The sequence below is a fragment of the Littorina saxatilis genome, linkage group LG12, assembly GCF_037325665.1.
Source record: "Littorina saxatilis isolate snail1 linkage group LG12, US_GU_Lsax_2.0, whole genome shotgun sequence".
Classification (NCBI taxonomy): domain Eukaryota; kingdom Metazoa; phylum Mollusca; class Gastropoda; order Littorinimorpha; family Littorinidae; genus Littorina; species Littorina saxatilis.
This window is the reverse complement of record NC_090256.1, coordinates 33,775,057-33,801,249: the sequence shown is the minus strand read 5'-3', so window position 1 is coordinate 33,801,249 and position 26,193 is coordinate 33,775,057. Positions and strand designations below refer to the sequence as shown.

Here is a 26,193-nt window from a genome sequence, read left to right as displayed (position 1 = left end):
AGCGCCGTCATTATCGGCCCTGGAGACGAAGCACCTGTGAGGAGAATTATTGTCTGTGTAATTCCTCCCCCGCCCCCAACCTGCCCCTGCATTATTCAGTGTTGGCATTAGGAAGAAATTTCTGATACAGTACTGGAAACTAAAGTACCTAACCTGGTTACTGGTGACTGTTTTCTTTTTATTTAAACAGTACTGAATCGTCTATTTTGAGACGCTGGTATTTTAATTTCCAAGCTGATTTATTTACTATTTTCATTTGCAGAGCATGAAAGTCACAGATCATTTGGATGATGAACTCCCCCTCCAACCTGCCTCTGTATTTATCAGTGTTAGCATTAAGAAGAAATTTCTGATACAGTACTTGAACGTCTATTTTGAGACCCTGGTACATGTATTCTAATTTCCAAGCTGATTTATTGACTATTTTTATTTGCAGAGCATGAAAGTCACAGATCACTTGGATGATGAAGACATTGAGAGGTAAGATTTCATTTAGAAAGGAGAAAATGAAAAATATAGTTGATGCAACCCTTGATTTATTACCAAATGTTTTAAACCTTTGCACTCTTAAACATCCTGCCTAAGTCTCACATTTTCTGTTTGTAACATTTGGCCATTACCACAGATTTCTCTTGGCAGCATCTGTATTCATATACCACCGATTTCTCTTGGTAACATCTGTCTATTTACCATGAATTTCTGTCAGTAAGATCTGTACATTTACCACCAATTTATGTTGGTAACCACCAATTTCTGTTGGTAAGCACCTGTACATTTACCACCAATTTAAAATTCCCTCTTCTGTCAGACCTAATAGTGTAAGATTTCTCTGAGATAAGTGTACATACACTACCATTGTGTTTAGTCAAGCAGTATGTAAGAAATGTTAAGTCCTTTGTACTGGAAACTTGCATTCTCCCAGTAAGGTAATATATTGTACTACGTTGCAAGCCCCTGGAGCAATTTTCTTATTAGTGCTTTTGTGAACAAGAAACAATTAACAAGTGGCTCTATCCCATCTCCCCGGCCTTTCCCCGTCGCGATATAACCTTCGTGGTTGAAAACGACGTTAAACACCAAAGAAAGAAAGAAAGACGACCATTGTGTTTATATTTCTGTAATTTCTTAACAATAAATCTATACAAATAATGTCGAATGATTGTGTGCAGCAACTTGCTACGTCCTGCTGGTGTCCAGCTTCGCCCAGCCATGTTCGCCTTGAAGGTGTACCGAGCAGAAGACATACCAAGGAGTGAGTTCAATCCTGCGCTTTCTGTCTTGCTCAAGCTGATATGGTTGACCCTTCTCAAATTTCAAGGTCACGGAGGAGTTGAGTTTGGGTCCTAAAACGGAAAATTATCAATTTTATATATCTTTGAAACTCTATGCACTTCTAAGGTTTGAAGACCTCGAGACATTATAAGATGTTTGATGGGTTGTTGACAGACCAGCTTTTTTGTGGGTCCGAGGGGGGGCATATCGTCTTTTGTTTCATATTTATTGATTAAGGCTGAAGGCCGCGGTCAATAAATATGAAACAAAAGTCGATATGCCCCCCGAGGACCGACAAAAAAGCTGGTCTGTCAACAAACCACCAAACATCGTTTTTGTCATCATTTTGGTAGTGAGAAAATAAGTGCACAATCAACCCAGGGAGCCATGCTTTGAAACACGGGTTCCGTGCTGATAACCACACGAGTTCCGGTCTGATAACCACTGGCAATCAAAGCTGGCGTGTGAAAGCAACTTTCTGTGTTTTTGAGTTCATTAAATGTTGGGATGAATATGTCAGGTTTGAGGATGCACAGTTCTGTAGGTTCATCTCGGTATTCCACCCCCTCGGCTTTCTGTTGTAAATATTAAGCTGAGTGATCGAATGTGGAAGCTACGTTTGGTCAAAGGTCACAGAAGATTTGCGTCGTGCAGCGAAGGAAAGAATCGCGATCTTGTTTCCGACTCAGTACCTCTTTGTTTTTCATTAGACCTGTCATTCTGCTTGCTCGGCTTTGTTAGATGTTTGCATATCTTGTTGCTACTTTCTTTGCTTTTATTATTGTTTCTTATTTGTGCTTCGTTTATCGATACGTCTTGTGCACGGGTCAAAATGTGTGTGTCAGGAGTCGTTTTACTTGAACTTGACGTTCGTGTTTCTCCGAACGTCTGTGTATCGAAACACAGATACACGCACTCCATGACTCTGTAAGAAGACAGAACATATCGCTAGGTTTCATTTGTTTTTGATGAATGTATGACCTTTCATGAAGTAGTTTTGTTTTTTGTTTACTTTTGCCAGTTTGCCAGTTCGTTTTTGGAACTTTGCAAAGCAGTGTTGTGTCGTCTGTTTAGGTCTGGGGAAACACCAATGAAAAGAGCCGAAGAATCCCCGAGCGTTTCTATTCGGTTTGCTTTTGATTATCCATGTATAACCTGCTTCCTGCAACTATGGTAACCGGGGATTTATTGCCTGTGGAACATGAGATTTATTTCCCAGGTGCTTGTGAATGAAAACTCGTGAAAATGATGACAAGACCCATTATCTGGTTGCTGTTGTCAGATTTCAAGGTCACTGTGGGGTCAGGTTCAGTCAAGGGTATCAAAAGAATCCACGACTATTTTTAGTGTGTAACATATTTTATTCAAGTTTTACAATCCAGATTTTTTTCATATATTTTTTTTAATAGATTATATGCGATTTTAAAACAGAGGGAACATTTTATTCACAGGTTTTTTTCAGTGCACAAACTTTATCTCTGTGTGTGTGTGTGTGTGTGTGTGCAGTGGACTCCAAGTTTCTTGAAGGAGTGAAGAAAGTTTTTGGTGTGGGGGATGATCAGAAAGAACTGGTGGACCCGTACTTCATCTTCTCTTTTGCTGGCAAAGAGGTGAGAGTCTTTTTAGCTGTCTTGTTGATACACCAGCAACTTGTCAGTTGGTGATACCTGTAATTATTGATCCGTTGGTGATAATTGCAATTGTTGATCAGTGCTGAAGACAGGGTGTGGCTACCTGATAGCAAGATAGAAAATGGCCATACACTTGTGAATTAATGATTAGTAGCCCTTATTATATTTACCCTGTGTGCTTGAGATCTTAATCATGTGTATGGGTGCAAGAAGAGCATGCGAATAGTTGATTCTGGGAAATAAATCCCAAGACAAACCAAGAGATTGAACCTATGCCAATGTCGACAAATAATTTTAGCCAGATTCAGTACGGACTGAAATCTTCCCCGCCAGCCTGTCTAACATGTTTGTTCTTTGGGAAAAGATTGTGTGAACAGTTTACATGTTGTGCTTGGTTTACTTACCTGTTTTTTTTAACAGTTATCATAAGAGCAAACAAGCAACATTTTTGCACAAACAATTTGTACAGTGGTACTTCCAATGTGAGACTCGTCCAGTGAAAGGACACCTCACGAGGAAGGACTCCTTTTCATGTCCCTTTGTGTGTTAACTTGACAACACGATACCTGTCATGACACTAGGTCACCTGCAATGTAGGGACTCTTTTGGCTGGTCGCAAGGGTATCCTTTCATCACAGGTACCGTTATATTATGTCGGCAGTGAACAAAATGTTATGTCCAGGCATGCTACTTTTCCGGTAATTGCCGGAAATCCGGTAAAGCCGTTTTCAAAATGCGGGAAAGTCAAATTTATTCCGGTGAAGTTGAAAAGTTTCCGCAAAAACGATCCGTGTGAATATTGCGCAACGCGACCGGGGGCCGGTCTCAATGAAGCCAGCACACGCGCGTTGCCCGTCATTGGTCTTGCCGTTCTGAATCTAGAACGTTCCCAGTCTAGTTCTGCGGATGTAGGCCGTCGTTTTTGGCGAAATATTTCGCCCAGATATTGTACAGAGAAATTCGCCGGGATCATTTGATTCCGGCGTGAAGAACAAATGGAGTTGGGCTTGGCTAGAAAACACCTTCCCACCGGATAAAAAGAAGGCTGACATGAAGAAGAACGAATCCGGCAAAAGCAGCAAAAGAACTGTGCCTTCTTTGACTTGTGAGTGACTACTCTTCCTTGCATTTGTTTTTTTGCAGTAACCTTTTTCAATGCTTTTTTGACTTGTAAACCCTTTTCATGTGTACCTCCAAACTGGTGAAAACACCACTACTGTAGTACAGTGCACTGGTGAATACATACTAGTCTGCAGTAGTGTTTGTTTTCACCAGTTTGGAGGTGTGTTGAATGGTGGTGGGCGGAGGCTAAAATGGGATTTTTAACAAGATCACAACACTATTACAGCCCTGAAAATGATGCCCAAAATGCACCAGATTGCACAGATTTTTTTAACCGTTTATTGACAAATTTTCCGGGGGGGCATGCCCCCGGACCCCCCTAGTTGCCTCGCCTGCTTCGCAGGCTCAGGCTTGTGGCTTTGCCACTGCGCGCTTCTTTCAGGCAAAAACCATTTTTGGCCTGTAGCATGCCTGTATGTCCTATGTGTGTTGCACAGATCAAGTCCAAGATCATGTACTGCTCGGACCATCCGGAGTGGAACCAGGCATTGAGACTGGGACTGCAGGTAAGCTAAGTGTCTATAAAGCTTATAATGTATATTATGTGAGGTTTTTTGGTAACATGCCTTACTAAAACATTGTTGAAAGGACTATTTAGTGTGTGTGTGTGTGTGTGTATAGCGGGGATATAGCTCAGTTGGTAGCGCGCTGGATTTGTATTCAGTTGGCCGCTGTCAGCGTGAGTTCAAACCCACGTTCGGTGGAAATTTATTTCTCAGAGTCAACTTTGTGTGCAGACTCTCTTCGGTGTCCGAACACCCCCCGTGTACACTACATTGGGGTGTGCACGTTAAAGATCCCACGATTGACAAAAGGGTCTTTCCTGGCAAAATTGCTTAGGCACAGTTAATAATTGTCTACCTATACCCGTGTGACTGGGAATAATAGGCCGTGAAAGGTAAATATGCGCCAAAATGGCTGCAATCTACTGGCCGTATAAAATTTCATCTCACACGGCATCATTGCAGAGCGCCTAGAACTGTACCCACGGAATATGCGCGATATAAGCGTCCTATTGATTGATTGATTGATTGTGTCTGTGTATGTGTGTCTGTGTGTGTGTGTGTGTGTGTGTGTGTGTGTGTGAGTGTGTGTGAGTGAGTGTGTGTGTGTTGTATCCCAATGATCTTTGTGTGTGTGTGTGTGTGTGTGTGTGTGTGTGTGTGTGTGTGTGTGTGTGTGTGTGTTTGTTGTATCCCAATGATCTTTGTGTGTGTATGTGTATTGTACTCCAATGATCTTGATGTTGTGTGTGCATGTGTGCATGTTTTGCCTCCAAATGATCTTAATTTGTTTTCTGTACTTCAGTTTCCATCCATGTGTGAAAGGATCAGATTCACCATCAAAGATTGGTAAGTTTTGCAAACTGGTGAAATTCTTTGGAGGGGGGGGGGGGGGGGGGAGGGTAGGTAGGCTGGTTAGAAAAGTGTGTGGGGGGAAGGGGAGATAAATGAAAGGTTTGGGTAAAGGGGGATTGACTTTCTTATCGTTTTAGAAGGGTAACTTCATGAACTTGTTCTGTTGCACAATGAAATGAAAACATTATCTCGCCTGAGATAAATTGAATCCACAAAAAGCGCTTTTTGTATGTTTCTGTATTTTAATCCTCTCTTTCTCATGCCCGGCGAACAGTGATTGTACATACTTCAATGTTGCATGAGTCATTTACATGCACAATTATATATGCAAGAATATGTTGAATGCAAAAGAAATGTTTAATGCAACAAAAATGTCTTGAATGCAAAAATTGGATGTCAGTCATACATGTCAGGGATCGACACTAACTTATTTGGCCTGGGGCCACACTGGCCCCAGAGATGGAAATTGCTGGGGCGGAAAAAAAAAATCTGGGGCCCACTCTCAGTATTCACGTGCGGCAATGCATTGTCTGTTTTTCTTCATCGTACTGAAGCCAGGGAAATTCTTTCAACCATTTGACATTGAAATTACGACAGCGCTTCGCGCTTTTGGCTGCATCGGTCTCCTTTTTTCGTTTCTCTCCACCCTGTTCTTCATCTTCATTTCCATGTCTTTTTACACCAGGGATGTGTCGCCACATTTTGCGTTTGGCATTTGAAGGCGATACTTATCTCTCACGCTAAAGAGCGCAATCTGGGAGTTATTTCCCTTACGACATTGTCCTTCGACGATTTGAATGTGTTTTTTTCTTGACTGCGGCATTGATCGTAACGCAAATTTCAGTGACGACTTTGACTGGCGATTTTTAGTGATTGGCTCTGCTGGCATTAGAATTTTCGGTTTGTCATTGTTGGAATTTATCCTGGGGCGGAGTGGGCCCCAAGCTTCGGCAATGTTTGGGGCGGAACACAAAACTCTGGGGCGTTCCGCCCCCCGCCCCCGCTAGTGTCGAACCCTGCATGTTTATGTACATATTGTACCTAGGTCTGAAAAATCACTTTTATGGTAGCATGCATTGTGTTGGGATTGGAGTTAAAATTTATCAGCAAGACTGTTCTTTAGTTATCAGCACCGTTTTCAGGGCTGAGTCACAGATTACTTTACTTCATTTTTATCACGATTTTCCTTTACTTCTTTTCACTAGATTCACAAAAATTCACATTTGTCACATTTGTTTATTTTCATTGGGAGATTTTATGAAACTTCTTTGAGTGTTTTCTTTGTTTGTTTTGGGTTGTGTTTAATTTGAATTTGTCCATGCTTGTCTTCTTCAACTTTTCAGTTGAAAGAAACACAGGTTTAGAAGTGAGTAGTTGTGCTTCCTGAGTTGAGAGTGTCTATGAGCAGTGGCTTTCCTTGGCTTTCAAGTATTTACAGTTCATTGAGCAGAATGTCTCAGACGTTCGTACTCTTTACCTAAACCCATCTTCTTGGGTGAAGGGTATAATTGCAGATGACAGAAGTCAAACAGAGTCAGATATTTGTGCACAAATCATTCGGGAATTTTCTAGAAACTATCCGAATAAAAGGAACCTATAGGTCTCCTATATACAAACTTCTTTGTAAAGGCGAACGACAAGAAGAAGCAGAAGAAAACTTCTTTGATTTTATATAGATTTCGATATAAGATAGTTGTTATTCTCAGGGACAGACTAGATTTCAGAAGAGCTTCGTACATATTTGCGGCATTGGTTGGGTTGTGAACAATGGTGACTGATGTTTGAAGTGTGTGATGTGTGCATCAGGGATCGCCTTAACGAAGATGATTCCATCTGCACTGGCCACCTGCCTCTGGAAGCTATTACTGCGCCGGGGGAGCAGGGTTTGTCCGACTTTTCTCAAAAGATCTCCCTAGGACCGGTTCTGGTCTGGCCTCTGTGGCATCGTGTATTCCAACCCCCCTGTGAATGAGACAACTAAACTAATGACCTCCTTCCAACATTAGCGTTACTCTCTGCATGGTTTGGATTTTGCAATTGATGAATTAGCAAGCAGTAAGATTGACATGAAAATTAACTGATGCTAGCTGTCATCATTTCCAGTTAAAACTGAAATGTGCCAAAACAAAAAAGCTACAATATTGAGCCTAAACAGGAAACACTATTATTCTACAGTTATTTAAAAAGATACATTTTGTGTTTTCTTCATGGGTGTATCAAGTTTCTGCTGAGTTAAATTAAATTAGCTGAAAAGTTTCACAACAAAATGGCTGTCTTTTGAAGCTTAAGTTATCTTTTATATTATTGTTAATTAAAGCCTCATCTGAAAGTACCTAATTTGTATTATAATGTATGTTTAGGACAGAACTATAATCTGTAATGAGGCTATCATAAAAACAGGTCCTTGGCTTAATAGTGGTGAAGAGTTTCTAAAAATGACTGACTTATAAAAGCTCAAATCATGCAGAGTATAAAGCTCTTGTACACACGATTTAGTGAAGCACGAAAGGGCTGAACAGTAGTGTGCAGTTGTACAGTGGTACCTGCGATGAAAGGACACCCTAAAAGTGTCCCTAGACTGCATGTGGCCTGTCATGACAGGTACATCTGATAGAGATGGTAGACAAAGGTATGCCAGTAGGTGTCCTTTCAAGGGAGGTGTTCTCTCATGGGAGGGGCGACACATTGCCGGTACCACTGTGCAACCATGCGGATAAGCTTGTAGAGTGTCTCATGCTCGGGCCAGCATGGCCTAGTGCTCTCCTCGCTTTCACATGCTTCAATTTTCTGGGCCAAATGCTGCATTATCAACCTTCATGTATATTCACTGATTGACTTTTGGGAGCTGCTTTTGCTGCAGTTGGTTCCTCATGCAACACATTCTGTTTAACATGAAGGGATTCTTTTTTGAAGGTTTTAACTCTGCTGGTCATAAATGGTGCAGTTAAAAAAATATCCTTGGTGATTTGTCATTATGTCGCCTGGCAGTTTAATCTACACCTGAGATCATATTTTAAATTGAATATCTAACGTGGTGTTGGTATTCCTTCTCTTGCTCAACTTATGAGACACAATGTTCACGATATAACTGGGAGCATTCCTCTCTGGGAAAGCTGTATACCTTCTATGTTTTTCTATGATCCATGTGAGATTCACAAATTCATAATATCTGAAATCTTCGCCCTTTCAAGTTTTGAGTTAGAGTCTGTCAGCTGTGTTTTTGAAAGAGCAGCAAGTAGGTATAACGCACCCCAGTGCCTGCTCAGAGTAGCAGTTTATAATCGAGGTATACGCGTTCTGCAAATGGTAGTGGCTGCATGGGGCATGTATGTATTGTAGACTGAGGTGTTAATATGATGCTCACAAGCAACTTTTTTCAGTGCAGGTGTATAAAAGCTTCTTGGTTTTGCATGGTGGAAAGAAAAGCATGCTTGTGTGCATAATATGTTTTGTGTGGAAATGACATCTACAGTGTATTTGCATGAAAGAGAACATGTACTGCACAGATAATGGTTGTGGGGAACACCGTGTGTTTTCATTGTACATGTATCATTTATCATTTTGCAGGTAGAACGACTTTTCAGCGAGAGATATTTCATGATTTTGTTTTCCTTCTGTCTTTTGTATTCATTTTGTGATGAGTCTGGGGAATGTAATAGGTTTGTTTTAAATGTTGGCGCAGTTTACTACAAAATTTTGTTTTACAATTTTCATTGATGTACAGTAACATCAAATGGCTATTCCAGTGTTTAAGCTTAACTGTCACTTGTAACATTTCACATCATTTGTGCACTCCCTTTCCACCTTGACCCCCTCCCCCCCCCCCCTTTCCCCTTCCCAGAAACCCCTCCCTATGTTCTCAACCACCCACAGCCCCCTCCCACAACAACCCTGCTGCCAACAAACCAGCACAACTCTTTAAACACACGGGGCCCCCCCCCGCCTTTTAACCCTTAAGAACCCATTGGCACACTCTTACCTACCCCAACCCCCAATTACAATCAGTCTGCACACTAATCTCCCCCTCCCTAAGAACCCTTCATGATCCTTCTACCACCCTCATTCCACCCCCACCGGCACCTCCCTCCCCCCCCCCCCTTTTTCCTCAAATACTTTTGCAAGCTCATGTATTTCCTCATTCACAACAATCACTCTTACCGCCAACCCCAATTTCACCCCTAACAGCCCAGCTAAGTGCTTGTGATCATGGGGTATGTGCTTGTTTGATTTCACGCCGCAGGGATCGGCTGACGGAAGATGACTCAATCGGCACCTTCTTTTTGTCGCTCTCCCTAATATCCGCTGCGGGAGACAATGGTGAATTCTTTTTGTCATGGCTGCTTTTGTTGTTCTGTGTCTGAATATCTCAGTTATCTTTGTATGTTGACTCAGAGTTGTTGTATGTTGATCATATCTTGAACATCATTTGAAATGTTGCGTACATATATATCAATTTTCAACTTGCGTTAAACTTAAAGACATCAGTTTTTGCATGTAATGACTAACAATTTGTTGAGTGTGAAAATAGTGTGGCAAGAAGGCGCATTAGTAGACGCATGGATTTAAAACTTCTTTTTTGACTCACATGCGAAGCAAAAGTGAGTCTATGTACTCACCCGAGTCGTCCGTCCGTCCGTCCGTCCGTCCGGACGTCCGTCCGGACGTCCGGAAAACTTTAACGTTGGATATTTCTTGGACACTATTCAGTCTATCAGTACCAAATTTGGCAAGATGGTGTATGATGACAAGGCCCCAAAAAACATACATAGCATCTTGACCTTGCTTCAAGGTCAAGGTCGCAGGGGCCATAAATGTTGCCTAAAAAACAGCTATTTTTCCCATTTTTCCCATTTTCTCTGAAGTTTTTGAGATTCAATACCTCACCTATATATGATATATAGGGCAAAGTAAGCCCCATCTTTTGATACCAGTTTGGTTTACCTTGCTTCAAGGTCAAGGTCACAGGAGCTCTTCAAAGTTGGATTGTATACATATTTTGAAGTGACCTTGACCCTGAACTATGGAAGATAACTGTTTCAAACTTAAAAATTATGTGGGGCACATGTTATGCTTTCATCATGAGACACATTTGGTCACATATGATCAAGGTCAAGGTCACTTTGACCCTTATGAAATGTGACCAAAATAAGGTAGTGAACCACTAAAAGTGACCATATCTCATGGTAGAAAGAGCCAATAAGCACCATTGTACTTCCTATGTCTTGAATTACCAGCTTTGTGTTGCATGACCTTGGATCACCTTGACCTTGGGTCAAGGTCACATGTATTTTGGTAGGAAAAATGTGTAGAGCATGTGAGTCGTATGGGCTTTGCCCTTCTTGTTTTAATTGATCTGTGAAATTGAAGGCATGAATTTTGTTCAGTTCTGTCAAGATTATTTATAATCTGGTTTAATCTGTGGGTTAATTGTTTCTATTTATTGATAATTCATATAATGCATCCAGTCTTGTTTTAAAAAACAACAACAACAGAGTACTGTCTTAAACATTGTGCTGTGTTTCAGAAAGACAGTTTTTGTTGTACATGTATGTTGAGTGGAGAAGACAGTTATTTACTTACATTTCCGCATGCCATTCAGATAATGATGGAGAAGATGGTAACAATATACTGTTTTGATACTTTGTCATTGATCTATTTCTCTTGAAAATTGGTTTTGGTTGGGATTGTGAATGTTTGCTGTGGACATCATGATTATTCATTTTTATTGTCATGCTCATTGTATCAGTGTTTCTTTGCTTTGAACCTGTTTATCATATTTCCATATTCCCCTTAAAGCTTTGTGTGTGTCCATGCTTTGAGTTCACAGTTCAACAAGAGGCGAAGCCTTGAAGGCTCACGTCAGAAATCGACAAACAGTAACACAAACTCACTCACTCCGTCACACACACACACACTCACACACACACACACACACACACACACACACACACACACACACACACACACACACACACACACACACACACACACACACACACACACACACACACACACACACACACAGAAAGAGCATAGGTGAAACTGTGCAAGAAAGCGAGACACTAGATCTAGATCTGTCTGTCTGCATGTAGCCTACTTACAAGGACACGACTGCCAACTGGTCTCGGCGCGCTCAAAATAATAATGACCGAGACTGTCAGTACTTCCTTCGCGTGACGTCTAACCCTCTTACGTCATAATGTGACGTCAATGTAATGTGACGTCTTCAAATGTTAGAGTTTCTACCACAGACATACACACGCACAGACGCACGCACGCACGCACGCACAGACAGACAAAGTTACGATCGCATAGGCTACACTTACGTGAGCCAAAAATAGATGGTTGTTCTGAAATGCAAACAAATCTATTGGAAACAAACGATGCACCCTTCATTATTATTTTCTTAATCAACATTTTCAGAAAAAGTCCTTTTCCCCTTGTTCTTCTCTGTTTGCATTTTTCCCCTTTTTTTCCTTTTCTACTGGCAGCTTTGCAGATTTGCTTGGACTGAACATAAATTGCCAGATTTTATGCCAATGTTTGAATTCATTGCTTGTTTTCAATTTGGGTTTTTCTTCTTTTTTTCTTACTTACTTTCTTTCTGTCTTTTTTTCTTTCTTTCTTTCTTTCTTTTCATACTTTGTGTTTTATTATAATTTACTTTTCCAATACTTCCTGTTTGTATCAGGCTGGGAGCATCGTAGTAAGTTTTGTGTGGCATGATCACATGATGTAATGTGTCAAGCTGAAACATGGATTAGGTGCATGTGTATGTAAATGAACAATCATTTTCAGACCGAGTTCCTTTGTAATGTATATCAGAGTGGCAGAGAGTCTGAATGAAGGGGTTGTTTATATAACTCTGCTAGACTGTATTTTCAAATTGCTTGCGTTGGTGGTATACAATCATGGACAATTTTAGAGCAAGCATGACAATTTTTAGTACAATCACTGGCACTTTTTTTATTTTTTTTAAATTTATTTTTTTAGTACAAACATGACAATTTTTAATACAAACATGGACATGATGAGTACAATCATTTGTAATTTTTAGTACAAACAAGGTCATTCTTAACAGGTTTTGACACTCATGACAATTGCAGGAGGCAGCTTTTTGTTTCTTTCTTTCTTTCTTTCTTTCTTCGTTCATGGGCTTAGACTCCCACGTTCACTCATGTTTTTAGCACGAGTGGATTTTTACGTGTATGACCGTTTTTACCCCGCCATTTAGGCAGCATACGCCGATTTCGGGGGAAGCTTTTTGTTTGTATTGAAGATCCCCCGCGGGTTAGGGGGAAGAATTTACCCGATGCTCCCCAGCATGTCGTAAGAGGCGACTAACGGATTCTGTTTCTCTTTTTACCCTTGTTAAGTGTTTCTTGTATAGAATATAGTCAATTTTTGTAAAGATTTTAGTCAAGCAGTATGTAAGAAATGTTAAGTCCTTTGTACTGGAAACTTGCATTCTCCCAGTAAGGTAATACATTGTACTACGTTGCAAGCCCCTGGAGCAAATTTTTGATTGGTGCTTTTGTGAACAAGAAACAATTGACAAGTGGCTCTATCCCATCTCCCCCCTTTCCCCGTCACGATATAACCTTCGTGGTTGAAAACGACGTTAAACATCAAATAAAGAAAGAAAGAAAGATGTTTGTATTGAAGGAGGTTACAAGAGAGCTAAGGTAACAATGTTCCCCAAAAGAAGTGTATATGTGTGTCATATCAACTAACTAACTTTATGTTTTGCTGTGAGGTTTGAAGTACTTGTAGCAATCAGTAAGTATGTGTGGCATCCCTCTTTTAAATCTTTTGTCTTTATTTGGCAATACATAGCTGTATGGTCATTTTTACATCCCCAATCGGCAATCCACCCTTAAAAAAGAAAAGGGAACTTTTTAATAGGAGGATCCACGAGTCTCTCCTTTTCCTCTTCTTCTACTTTTTTTTCTTTCGCAAAATATAAATCATTGTGGTTAATCCAAAATGGGAACCATTGAGCTTCAAAATATTGTATGGCCGTGGATTCTTCTAGAGTCATCTCGGCTTGTATTGCACGAAAACAGCTTCTGTGCAAACTTGGTGCATGTGTAAGTAACAGCTAGAATAATGTGTAAAGAAAAAAGCTTTGTATAATAGCTCATATTTGGTTTGCGGGTCGATCATAGATTTCCCAACCTATTTGTGACAATATAGTTTGCTCTAATGCAGCGCTCAGTAACATAATACAGCTTAGTGTTTTCAAGACAAAAAAAACCCATATCTTGCTTGCAATATCAGATGTGGTTTAAAACAAAAGTCAGAAGGTAGAAACTGCTTTTGTGAGAACCATTAGGATAACATTTTCCTTTTGCTTATATTAATTTTGTGAAAGTTTTGATTAGTTTCACATTCTTAGAGCATGAATTTTTCTGTTAATTGCAAACCAATTTATGCCATAATATTGTTTTTCGTAAACTTTTGATCAGGTAAAGTAAAGCATATTTGCTATGGCCTTTCTGTTTTGATTACTATTAGCAGTCTATTGCCATGGAACGCCAATGTTATCAATTCTTACTTAAAATCCATATGATTGGTTTTTCGAATATTGTGCTTGGTACCAATTTTAACATAATCATAAATGTAGTCGATGCAGCATATTTTGTCATTTTTTTCACACATGAAAAAGAATGAAAAGGATTACCGTCTCTATGATGAAACAATCCTATCTGTTCAGGTTACTTGCCAACATTCGGCCCCTGCTTCATCAACTTCTATGGCTCCACAAGAGAATACTCAGACCTTGCTGATGAATACGAGGACCTCAATGAGGGCAAGGTAAGTAATCTGTTTGTCTGTCTATCTGCCTGTCTGCCTGATCTTTTGTTGTATTGTATCAAATTCTTTCTCCGCGAGAAAATACTCAGACCTTCCTGATGAAATATTACCAGGACCTATTAGTGACAGCCAGGTCAGAGGTCAGTCTGTCTATCTGTCTGTCCATATAAAGAGCTGCCAACTGAGATGCTTTCAGCGTAGCATGCTACACTTTAAGAGCAACGGCTACGCTGTTACACCAAGCATAAGATTGCTACGCTGTGTGTAGCGGTCACAAAATCGGTCATAAAACATATAATTGTCTTCACTGAAAAGTGGCACTGCAAATACTCTTAAAATACTCTTTTATGTTCCTGCATTCTAATGAAACTTTCTTAAAAATGTCTATTCTTGTGCAAGATGGCATAAATACGGATATGGGAATAAAATTAAACATCATTTGCAACGCCAAACAATTCTAAATTGCTACACTTGAGGCTTTACAAGAGTTGGCAGGTCTGCATAGGTTTGTCTTCTCTTATACTAGCTGCCTGGAAGGGGTGGTGGTTTTTGAAGAGCCTATCCAACAACAAGCAGACTTTGCATGACAATCCAGACTTGGCGTTTAACATGGCCATGAGGGAAACCTCAAGAAGAAAATTTTCCTGAGCACTGTAAAGCAAATGGTACATGTAATGAAATGTTCAACATTGCTGTGTGCAGGGAGAGGGCGTGGCGTACAGAGGGAGAGCGCTGATAGAGCTGGTTACACAGTTGGGAGAGACACCAGAAACCCCTGTGGAAGACATCGACAGTGACGACATTCTCAGAGTGCAGGTAAGATTTATTGCCTGGTTACAGTCAAACCTGCCCTGACAGCCGCCTCTTGTTAACGACTACCTGGCAAATTTCAACCACCCCCAAACGATAACCGACGAGGTTCTTTCCTATGTAATTTACCTTTCCATAACAACCACCGGTCTACAAGGTCACCACTCTTTTTTTTCTTCTTTTTTTACCCTCGGTGAGTCTTTAATAGACAGGTTCGACTGTAGTTGTGTAAGTGGGTCATAGAGAGTGGTAAAAAAGCTGCATTCATACTTGTGTTTAACTCACCCTACGCAAACTTGACCTGCTTCTGCGCGTGTCAAGCCTTAGAGTCAAATTAACTGGGCGAAGTTGACTATGTGCAGTATACTTCGCAAAGCTGGCCGCAAGGAGCTTTAGGCCATTTTTTGTGTAAAAAGACTTGAGGAAGTCGACTTCGGGCTCAATGAAGGACCGGGCGCCTTTATTCACCGTGTGTTCTCTTTTGTGAATTTGCTCCCTTGTCTCTGTCTTGTAATGTAAAGCTATTCCCCCCGCGGGTTAGGGGGAAGAATTTACCCGATGCTCCCCAGCATGTCGTAAGAGGCGACTAACGGATTCTGTTTCTCCTTTTACCCTTGTTAAGTGTTTCTTGTATAGAATATAGTCAATGTTTGTAAAGATTTTAGTCAAGCAGTATGCAAGAAATGTTAAGTCCTTTGTACTGGAAACTTGCATTCTCCCAGTAAGGTCATATATTGTACTACGTTGCAAGCCCCTGGAGCAATTTTTTGATTAGTGCTTTTGTGAACAAGAAACATTTAACAAGTGGCTCTATCCCATCTCCCCCCTTTCCCCGTCGCGATATAACCTTGAACGGTTGAAAACAACGTTAAACACCAAATAAAGAAAGAAAGAATGTAAAGTTATACATGTAAAAAATAAAATTAAAATAAACTCCCAAAACAAGAGAGTACAAAAAAATATTGAAAAAAGGACCGCCTTTGTAGTACACCCCCTATAACATATTATTTCAGCACTGTGTTAGTATACTGTTGTAGGATGAAGACGCACAAGAACACTGTCACACCGACAGGCAACAAGACTACCAGCAAGTAGACATATGCAATAAAGATATCCGAAGTGTGTTTGGGTGTGTGTGATTGTGTGTGTGTGCGTGCATGCGTGTGTGTGCGTGCGTGCATGTGTGCGTGTGTGTGTTTTTAGCGTATGTCACCGTGTTTGCCACAAAACCAAGATGTAGCCTCATGCAATAGACACATGCAATAAGTCATCCAGGTGTGTTTAGGTGTTTGTGTGTCTGTGTGCGTGTGTGTTTAGCATATGTTATTGTGTTCGCCAAAAAACAAACCTATTCTATAACAACCATCTGCCTGTGATGACCACTTTTGGTCGGCCCCTTGGTTGTTCATTATAGACTGTACTAACAATAATGTCTTTTTTCTTCCTGTCCAGAAATACATGCGGCGACGAAAGTACAGGGTTCACGCAGCGTTCCTCACCGCCACCATGATCAGTGCCATTGACGCACCAGTGGAGTTTGAAATCAGCATAGGTGAGCGTCAAAAAGAATAAAAGTTGCTTCATTGTCCATGTATAAACTCTGTAATCCCTCGATTCTCTGTGCACAATGTGATTGATAGGCCTTGCTTGTTAAATGTGGTTTGATTGTGTAAGGGCATTCCATGACCAAAGGGTTTAGTCTGTAAAGCGTAACGGTACTGTGAAGAAGACAGCAACAACAACAAATCAATGAAGAATATTTATTGTCTGCCACTTACATCATGTTATAGAGGGTAAGAGCACATGTATGCATTAAGAGCTTGTTGCACTGATTATTCCATAAGTCACAGCGTTGCAAATTCTAAACGATTAATAGACCGCTCTCTAAACAGAGTTCTTTTCCTCGCGTTGTGTGCAGGTAACTACGGCAACAAGCTGGACGAAAACGTGCCTCCCAGCTCCTCCACCACCCAGCCCACCAACGCTGTGTTTGACGGCTGCAAGTACTACTTCCTGCCCTGGGGCGGGACCAAGCCCTGTGTGGTGGTGGACTGCTCCTTCGAGGACGTCAGCTGGAGGCTGGAGGCTCTCAACATCCTGCTGAGGATTGTTGATGACCTGGTGAGTGGATGTTAACCCATTTACCACCATTGCATGGAAAGTAATTCCGTCAATTTCAAAAGTTGAAAAAAATCGTAGTAAAGGAATTACTGCAAGTTTTTTCTTTTCCTCTACAAGAGACGTTACTATGTTTTCCTCTACAAGAGGATGAAAGTCACTTGTTCATTTCAATTAATGCTTGTTATTCTCTCAGGTGCCAGGAGCCTGGTTCCGGAAAACTCTTACACATGTATTATTCATTTACAGCGATTACTTCCCTTTGTTGATGAGATCTCTAAACAACTCTCTGCCTCATTTGTTTAAGATTCTCTGCAAGAGACGTTACTTTGTTCCAGGAAGCCAACATTGAGCGTGTGCGCATCGGTGTCCAGGCCAAACTGCCCATGCCAGAACTGGCCCAGCTTCTCATCTCCTTGCTTGACCAACTGGTGCAGGACTGCAGGTCTCTCTCTCTCTCTCTCTCTTGTTTCCCCCGCTCACAGTCTCTCTTCGGGGCTCTGACCATACCAATTGCATGCTAACTGTGTCTGTGTTGTAAATGTGAACTTTAGCCATGCACATCTTTCAAAGCCAGAGATAAATTTGCACACATCCTCTCTTTTGTACTGTACACTGTAAACATACACAGCTTTCAATGGAAGATTGCACCCTAAGAACCTCTGTGTTGTGCAAAGCTGTTTATGTGCTTTGCTGTCTTGTACTGTGTTGTGTTGAATTGTGCTGTACGTGTTACGTTGTGTTATTCTGTTGCATACTCCCAGTGTCTGTGCTGTGTTAGCTGTGTTATGATGTGCTGTGCTGAGCTGTCTTGTGCTATAGGCTGTCTTGTGTTGTGTTGAATTGTGCTGTACGTGTTACGTTGTGTTATTCTGTTTCATACTAGCAGTGTCTGTTGTGCTCATGCCATCTAACCAGGATAGAAAACACTACTATAGCTAAAATTTAATTTCTCATCTTCTCATTAGTATTTTCTGTTATGCAAACGATGGTTCACTTTAAAGATCTGTTGGTCTGTGTTGTGCTGTGCACTGTATCCATAAAGATCTTCTTCTTCTTCTTCTTCTTCTGTGTTCATGCTCTGAAAATCCCTCCAACACTCATGTTTTTTTGCCAGACTGGGTTTTTGCATTTATGGCCGTTTTCCCCCCGGCCATTGAGGCAAACATGATGCCGATGTCAGGGGATACAGATCCGTCACAGCAAGAGAAAAGCATACTTACACCGTCTATGTTCTGTTCTGCTTAGCAAAACACTACCCGAGCCAGAGAAGGGTGTCCACGTACACAACGAACTTGATATCCTGATGGCCAAAAACCGGTCAGGGGAACTTGCACACATTGTGGAGATGGCCAGCAAGCTGCGACTGTCAGCCACTGACGTTCTGGAGGCACTGGGTGACGTGGAAGGCTACTTGGCAGCGCTGAAAAACCTTGCCATCGAGGTGAGCTGAGGGGGTGGTTGTGGGGGGAGGGGTGGGAGGAGAGGGTATGTGTGTGCATGAGTGAGTGAGTGAGAAAGTGTTTGTGTTTATGTGTGAGAGAGTGTGTGTGTTAGACAGTGAGAGAGCGCATTGGTATGTATGTGTGCATGCAAGCATGCGTGTGTGTGTGTGTGTGTGTGTGTATGTGTGTGTGTGTGTGTGCATGCATCTGTGTGTGAATGCATGCTTACCAGCGGTTGTGTTTGTGTGCTCTCTGTATGTCTATCTCACAGGGTTCGTTTTGCATCTTGGTAATGTCATGTTACGGAAACTAAGTCCCAAACGCTTCATATTTTGACAGCAATGATCGATTTATGACTTGTACCATTTCATGCTTCTGCAATGTTAGGAGATTTGTCCCTTCTTCAATAAGCTTAATGTTATTCCTTCCTGCAGCCTCAGAACAGCATGCCTGATGTGGTCATCTGGATGATCAGCGGACAGAAACGCATTGCTGTTCACCGCATTCCTGCATACGACATTTTCTTTGCCCCTGACCCCATCTGCAGAGGCCGTCAGTGCGGCCATCTGCAGACTATCCAGATGAAGGTCAGTTGAAGGTTGCTGAAAGTAGGTCAGACAACTTACATTTTCTTCGTAGTGAAAGTGTTAAAAGTTTGTGTTTGTGCTGTGTGTGTGTTTTGCTTTTTCTTACTTTAAAACACAAATATGTTGAGGTACTATTGATAGCATTGAGTTTGATGGAAGGATGGCAACAAGGACATTGATAGCATTCAGTTTAATGGAAGGATGGCAACAAGGACATTGATAGCATTCTGTTCGATGGAAGGATGGCAAAAATGACATTGTTAGCATTCAGTTTGATCAAAGGATGGCAACAAGGACATTGATAACATTCAGTTAGATGAAAGGGTGGCAACCAGGACATTGATAGCATTCAGTTTGATCAAAGGATGGCAACAAGGACATTGATAGCATTCAGTTTGATCGAAGGATGGCAACAAGGACATTGATAGCATTCAGTTTGATCAAAGGATGGCAACAAGGACATTGATAGCATTCAGTTTGATCAAAGGATGGCAACAAGGACATTGATAGCATTCAGTTTGATCAAAGGATGGCAACAAGGACATGAAAGCATTCAGTTTCACGAAAGGATGGCAACAAGGACATTGATAACATTCAGTTAGATAAAAGGGTGGCAACAAGGACATTGATGGCATTCAGTTTGATGAAAGGATGGCAACAAGGACATTGATAGCATTCTGTTTGATGAAAGGATGGCAACAAGGACATTGATAGCATTCAGTTTGATCAAAGGATGGCAACAAGGACATATGATAGCATTCAGTTTGATCAAAGGATGGCAACAAGGACATTGATAGCATTCAGTTTGATCAAAGGATGGCAACAAGGACATTGATAGCATTCATGAAAATAGTGCTTTGTTTCAGTTCCCCAGCACCAAGGATGGCAACAAGGACTTTGATAACATTCAGTGTGATGAAAATGGTGCTTTGTTTCAGTTCCCCAGCACCAAGGATCGCAACAAGGACGTTGACATCCCGGCACTGCTGCGAGTCAAGTTGTGGCTGGGTCTGCAGAACGAGGAGGAGGAATGGCACAAGATGCAGACAGAAGGAGAGCTTGCCGTCTTCGCTGAGACTGTGAGTCATGTTATCCATAATGTCAAGGAACAACTCCAACGCTGTACATTTGGTGCCCTGAGCTAAGGTGCTCGAGAAAGTTACCAACCGGTCGGGAGCCAGCCGTGGTGTTGGATTGGTTTTAAATTGAGATTTGCTGTGATTTTAACTAAATCAGACCCCGCGGTTTGTTTTCACCCGGTTGGGTGGCACCCACTTTTGCTTGGTGCACCTCAGTCCTTGGCACCAAAGCTGCCAAGACCACAGTGATTGAGATAGGTGTTAGTAAACCAGTAGTAACACAAGAATAGCAGACAGTATGAGTTATTTCTAATATGCTGACTGTTAGCAAATGTTAACAGACATGTCAAGAAAATGGGTACAACATGAGATGGCAGGCAAATGTTGATATCATTTTCGAGTATGTATTTTGATTGATTTTGTAAATTCTTTTCATACATGTACATGCGTATGTTTGGATGTGCTTGATTTGAGTGGATGCCTTTTAAACTGCAACATCCAGGTAATTCCCCAACCTTGGGTTATAAAATACTGTGTATTTTGTGTGCAGTATGAGAACCAGGTGAACATCTTGGGTACCTGGACAAACAAAGGCCCCACCTTGTCGCGACCAAAGTTTTCAGACATCGAGGGAAAGGTTAGTCTTGTTGACATGCTTCGCTTCTCTTCTAATTCACCTTTGCTGGAATTGAGTGTGTATGCGTGCGTGTGCATGCATGTGTGTGTGTCTGTGCGCGCTGGACTAGATTCCGAATCAAGATGGATTGAATCAGAATTTTGATCTAACTGGCTGTTTCGCAATTTTTATTTTAACGCTGGAGGTGATCGGAATTCTGATTCTATCTAGCAATGTTTTGGACTGGAACTGAATTTCGATGTCGGCCAGATGAAATTAGAATTCTGCTTCTATCCAACAAACTTTTGGATGAGATTGTAATTCCAATCTTAGCCAGATGAGATCAGAATTCTAATTCCATCCGGCTAAAACTGAAATCTAACCAGATTCCGATCTCAGTCATGACGTGTACAGTGATGCATGTGAGTGTGACATAATTTCACATTCTGGTGTCGTTACAGGTTGAACTGTACAAAGAGGATTTCAAGCCACCGGCGGGCTGGGGGTGGGACAGTGACTGGTACGTCAGTCCCGAAGTGAGGTTAGTTTTTCATTTTCTCTGTTTCACAGGCACTGTAAATCTGCAAGCATTTGCTTTTCCTTTATATTTGATTCATGAGAAGTAAACAGCTCTTTGAGGCTGGTACCCTCTCACTCACTTTGTTTTGTGTCCCTGTCTGTCGTTTCATGATCTCTACGTCTGTCTCTCTTGCACTCATTCTCTCTTTCTTTTTCCCTCACTGAGATTGACATTGATGTCATGGGGATTAATTTTTTGTTCCCAAGTGTTTGAAACTCATTTTGACATATCAACTTGTGCTTACAGTAATGTTTCTAATTTGGAGAACATTTAATTTTAAGACTTCAAACAATAAGGTCTTAACCTTTAGCACTCTGTATTCTCTCTCCTGCAGCCAAGTTATTGTCTATGATTGGCTTTGAACTGATACTGCCTAAAGAAAACACCTATAACTCCCACTTGAACAACACCACTGATGTGAAATTGTGCATGTGGTTACAATTAACATTGAAGGTCACACGGTCATTTTGTTTGCTTTGTGGTTTGGTCTGTGAGTAGTAAACTATAAAATGAATAAATAGACCGCAGCATTCTTAACTTGCTCGTTTGAACTGTAGGTCACATGAATGTGCTTAAAATAACACCTTCCTTATGATGCAGAGACTTGATACACTCAATCCTATAGTTCACAAAAGACTGTTGACAAGTTAAAGTTGTAAGATGAACATTTTGCAAGGCCAGTCAAAAGCAGAAGATGCAGAATTGAATGTTTTCATCTCAGTATGAATTACATTACGCTGTGTGCACACACGATAAGCATTATTTTTCACTTTCAAATGACCAGCGCTTATTTCTTTGACTAGTAGATCGACCACATTGTCCGTGAGAAACAGGAAGAAAATAAATCTGCCTCTGACAAACCTTCCGGAATGTTGGTCAGAACTGCTATCTCCCAAAACTCGACCAGCCAGGCAGATAAATATAAATTTTGCACTATCTTTTTGTCGTTCCTGTTGTCATCGTTGTCTGACTCGGTCAACCACAGTTCGATTCCTTCACATTCAGATCACTTATCATCACCTATTTGTCAAAGAATTTTTTGGCCTAAGACATTCAAATTCATTGCCAGAATTTTTATAGAGAAAGAGGTCTGAAGGCTTCTCATACCCTTCATTCTCCATTGTGAGTTGCATTTTAATTCTCTCTAAAAACCTTTGTAAAAGTTACAAACAGGAACAATGAACGGCTTCAACAAGTTAAGGTTGTATGCAAATGAACATACCACCGGGAAATTCAAACACCCTAAGCTTGGCAATTTCAATCGCAGCTGGCTGCAGGAGAGACGAGATGCTTGGCGATCATGGGCACCACGGGCTTGCTAAAGGTTAAAAAGGAAGGCCAGTCTTAAGTGGAGGTTTATTAAGAGAAGCTATGAACAGAAAATCTGAAAAAACAAGGTCTTTAAAAACAGGGAGAGGGGGGGGGGGGGGGGGAGAGAGGCTGTCTTAAAAAGGGGTTAAATTACATATTCTTACCCAACTCACATAGATAGCAATAACCTCGTTCAGTTGCTAAGACATTGAAGCACTCTTACATGGTAACATGGGGAGATAACTCTAAAACAAAAACCACATGCCATATTAGGCACGGTCCGTTGTGGTTATCTCCTCTACCGGTGTACCGCGCATGCGCAGGATGTATACCGGTGACACTCATTCCTTTTCCTTCAACCCACGTTGCATGACGTGTTTTGAGGTGCTCAGGCTTTTTCTTAAGCCATCGGCCTTTCTCTCGGGGAAGGCCATCGAATCTTGGTAACATATCAACAACCTTCTTTACTTCTTCAGGAATTGGTGAGTGCGTTTCTTTTTTGTATAACGGGAAGATTTCTTAGCGTTTTTGAAGGTTTTGCCACTTGTCTTTTGAACATTTGTCCACCATTCTTGACTTTTAAAATGGCCGACATCCTAGACATAAAGAGAAACTAAGAGCTCTGCCAAGCAGACTCGCTCACCTGGTTCTCAGTTGGTCAAAACGGTTAAAGCTGGCGCTAAACCACGAACTTCTTCTACTACTCATAGCTCTCATAGTTCTAAAGTTCCTTAGCGAGAAGCCATCTTTAGATTGGGACTTTACCCTGATACGCAGCTTTCTATTCTATTGTTGATAGATAACGCTTCTCCCTCAGTTGTCTTTTCAGCTTCGGTTAATAACCTCAGGTGTTACAACCATAATGAAGTTAAGCACGAGGATCTTCTTGCCTTTTTTGTCATTGTTTATTCTGAGGTTCAGGGAATGTTAACTGCTGATTGTAAACAAATAGTAGGTAACGCACTGTCGCTCGCAGGTTCGTTCCGAATCTTCTGCAATCATTTCGGTTACCAACGTTGTTGCAGAGGCGACAGATGTGTTTAGTTCGGCGTCAGGTATACCTGTCAACGAACTTTTGTCTGCCTGTCAGACATCAGCACCGCCCAGTCCTCTCGGCGCTTTAGCATCGCGGGCGGTGTTTTTGCGCTCTCGCACGGGTTCGTTCAGAGCCTTCTGCAACCATTACGTCTGCCGACGTTGTTGCAGATCCAACAGTGGTGTTGGACTTGTCAGATGTTGCTTTCGACAAATTTTTGGCTGATTTTCAGGCAACAGCACCTCCTGGTCCTCTCGGCGTTTACGCGTCGGCAGGAGGTGTTCTTGGCGAAACGCGCAAACCTGCGGCAACGGTTTTCGCTTTAGTGGAAGTGCATACCAGCCAAAAGGTTCATTCCTCATGTCAAGCCTTATGCCTTGCGTGGGTACGGGTTCGGGTGTGAAGAGCATGTGTCCGCTACTTCCGGTAGTAGGACAACAGGATCTTTTGGTTGCCATTCTATGGGTCCGGTTGGTGCTGATGCTTACCAATCCACTGCTGGTTCCGCTTCCGCTTCTGCGGCTGCGGCTTCCGGTGGCAGGATGGTATTGCCTTCTGCCGCTAACACGTCTGTGTTGGTAGTTTGCACTCATCAGCCTTCGGCTTCCGGTTCCGCTATTGCGGTTTCCGCTGTTGTTACACAGGCTGCATCCACTTCCTCTTCCAGTCTTTCAGCTGGCATGAGGCAGGTGGATGGAGGATCCGTTCACGGAGTTCCGGCTTCCGGGAGTTTTTTCCCAACCTTTTCCTGTTTCGGCAGGTGTTGCCTCATCGGGATTGGTTTCCGGTTCTCATCTTTTCGAAGATCGTTGGGATACTACTGAACAGGATGATGAGGATATGGAAGACGAAGCTTCTGAGGCAGATGGGGATGCCTCTTTTCGACTTTCGGCTAAGCTGCCATCTTTGTTGGCACTAGCAGCAGAGGTTACTACGCACTATTTCCCTGAAGGGGTAGCAGTAGCATCGTCATCTGCCGTTACTTCACCATCAGCTTTGGCTGATTTTGCTCCTTCTCAGGAACAATCTGCGAACTTTAAGTTTTTTGAGTCTCCTTCGGTGGCTTTTCAACTTGTAAAGTTTTCTCAAACGATGTTTTTGCCCCACCTCTGCCTTTGCTGGCATCACATGGGGAAGCTCCTGCTTCAGCTTTGCCGTGGCTTGCGTTACATTCAGCTGATTTGAGTCTTCTCGGGAAAATCTTCAAACTTTAAGTTCTTAGATCCTCCCTCGGTGGCATTTGAACTTGTGGAAGTTTTCTCAAATTCTTCTCCTTTGCCACCACTTCCTTTGTGGGCAGCGCTTGGCAAAGCACCTGCTGCGGCGTTGCTTTAGCTTGCGTCACCCGCGCAAGTAGCGCATCACTCGCTGAGCGCTATCCGTAGGCCTCGGTTAACACCAAGCCTAAGAACTTAGTTTATTCTTTTGTTCTAACTACGGAACCGCTCCCGGGTACCCCGGAATTGACGAACATCCATCTGGATGTTTATAGCAAGAAGAAACTGTCTGTTTGCAAGAACAAGGATCTCCTGGCTGTGGAAGATTGTGGCCGCACTTCTTTACAATTATCACCTTTGACCAAGACTTTGATTCGTTCTCTCTCTCGTGTGGTTACGTCCTCACTGGATAACAAAGAGAAGCTCACAGCAAAAGGAAAGCGCACGGCAGGCCTCGGCTTTGTCTTGTTATCAAAAGAAAAGTGCTAGGCTGGCCGGTCTCGGCTTTGTATCATTCCCACCCTTGCTAACCACCCTTCCCTCATGCAGCCCTTAGGGTTGAAGTAAATCTTGTTTTTTCGTGAATGTTATGCAGCAGATTGTGTTTTCCCGATTTCACTTCTTACCGTGGTGTACGACCTTGAGCCTGTCATGATAGCCTTTCTCCTTGAACCTAATAAACACACTGGTAAAGTCATGAAAATGCGTGGTACACCGGTAGGGGAGATAACCACCACGGACTGTGCCTTATATGGCATGTGGTTTTTGTTTTAGAGTTATCTCCCCATGTTACCATGTAAGAGTGCTTCAATGTCTTAGCAACTGAACGAGGTTATTGCTATCTATGTGAGTTGGTAAGTATATTAATTAAATCAAAGTTTACTTTTGAAACTTTATATTCCACTGTACCAAAATGTGCATGTGATGTTTTTGCAGCATGCTGTACGACCGTGATGCAGGGCACCATGTGTTCATGGAGGATGTGTACGAGGCTCAATCTCGCAACATCCCGGGCGGCGCGTGGGGGGAGGCCTCCAGACCATGGACTAATGTGGTCAGTTGGCTGTTTGCTTCAGTTGGCTGTTTGCTTCTCCTTCCTTACCCCTCTTTTCATGTCCTCTTTAAAGGTGACCTCAAATAGACACAAAATCAGCAGAAGGGAGTTTTTAATAAGGTTTAGACCCAGTCATCATG

The 26,193-nt window shown here is 41.9% G+C and overlaps 1 protein-coding gene across 3 annotated transcripts in view; it reads left to right on the top strand.

Annotated features, from left to right (window-relative positions):
* The window catches only part of LOC138981786 (myoferlin-like), a 121,838-nt gene that overhangs the window by 46,954 nt on the left and 48,691 nt on the right, over positions 1-26,193 (top strand). For 2 of the 3 annotated variants that reach the window (XM_070354864.1, XM_070354865.1), the window contains exons 8-26: positions 1-36; positions 437-480; positions 1,170-1,252; positions 2,779-2,882; positions 4,463-4,531; positions 5,334-5,377; positions 9,624-9,700; positions 10,983-11,000; positions 14,100-14,200; positions 14,903-15,016; positions 16,463-16,562; positions 16,929-17,131; positions 17,467-17,573; positions 18,377-18,572; positions 19,008-19,160; positions 20,099-20,239; positions 20,790-20,876; positions 21,317-21,396; positions 25,936-26,053. The exon at positions 1-36 is cut by the window's left edge and continues 111 nt beyond it. In XM_070354864.1, coding sequence (XP_070210965.1) covers positions 1-36; positions 437-480; positions 1,170-1,252; positions 2,779-2,882; positions 4,463-4,531; positions 5,334-5,377; positions 9,624-9,700; positions 10,983-11,000; positions 14,100-14,200; positions 14,903-15,016; positions 16,463-16,562; positions 16,929-17,131; positions 17,467-17,573; positions 18,377-18,572; positions 19,008-19,160; positions 20,099-20,239; positions 20,790-20,876; positions 21,317-21,396; positions 25,936-26,053 — 1,875 coding nt within the window. Of the gene's footprint in view, positions 37-436; positions 481-1,169; positions 1,253-2,778; positions 2,883-4,462; positions 4,532-5,333; positions 5,378-7,189; positions 7,267-9,623; positions 9,701-10,982; positions 11,001-14,099; positions 14,201-14,902; positions 15,017-16,462; positions 16,563-16,928; positions 17,132-17,466; positions 17,574-18,376; positions 18,573-19,007; positions 19,161-20,098; positions 20,240-20,789; positions 20,877-21,316; positions 21,397-25,935; positions 26,054-26,193 lie in introns of all 3 variants that reach the window. The other variant, XM_070354863.1, reaches the window with a different exon arrangement.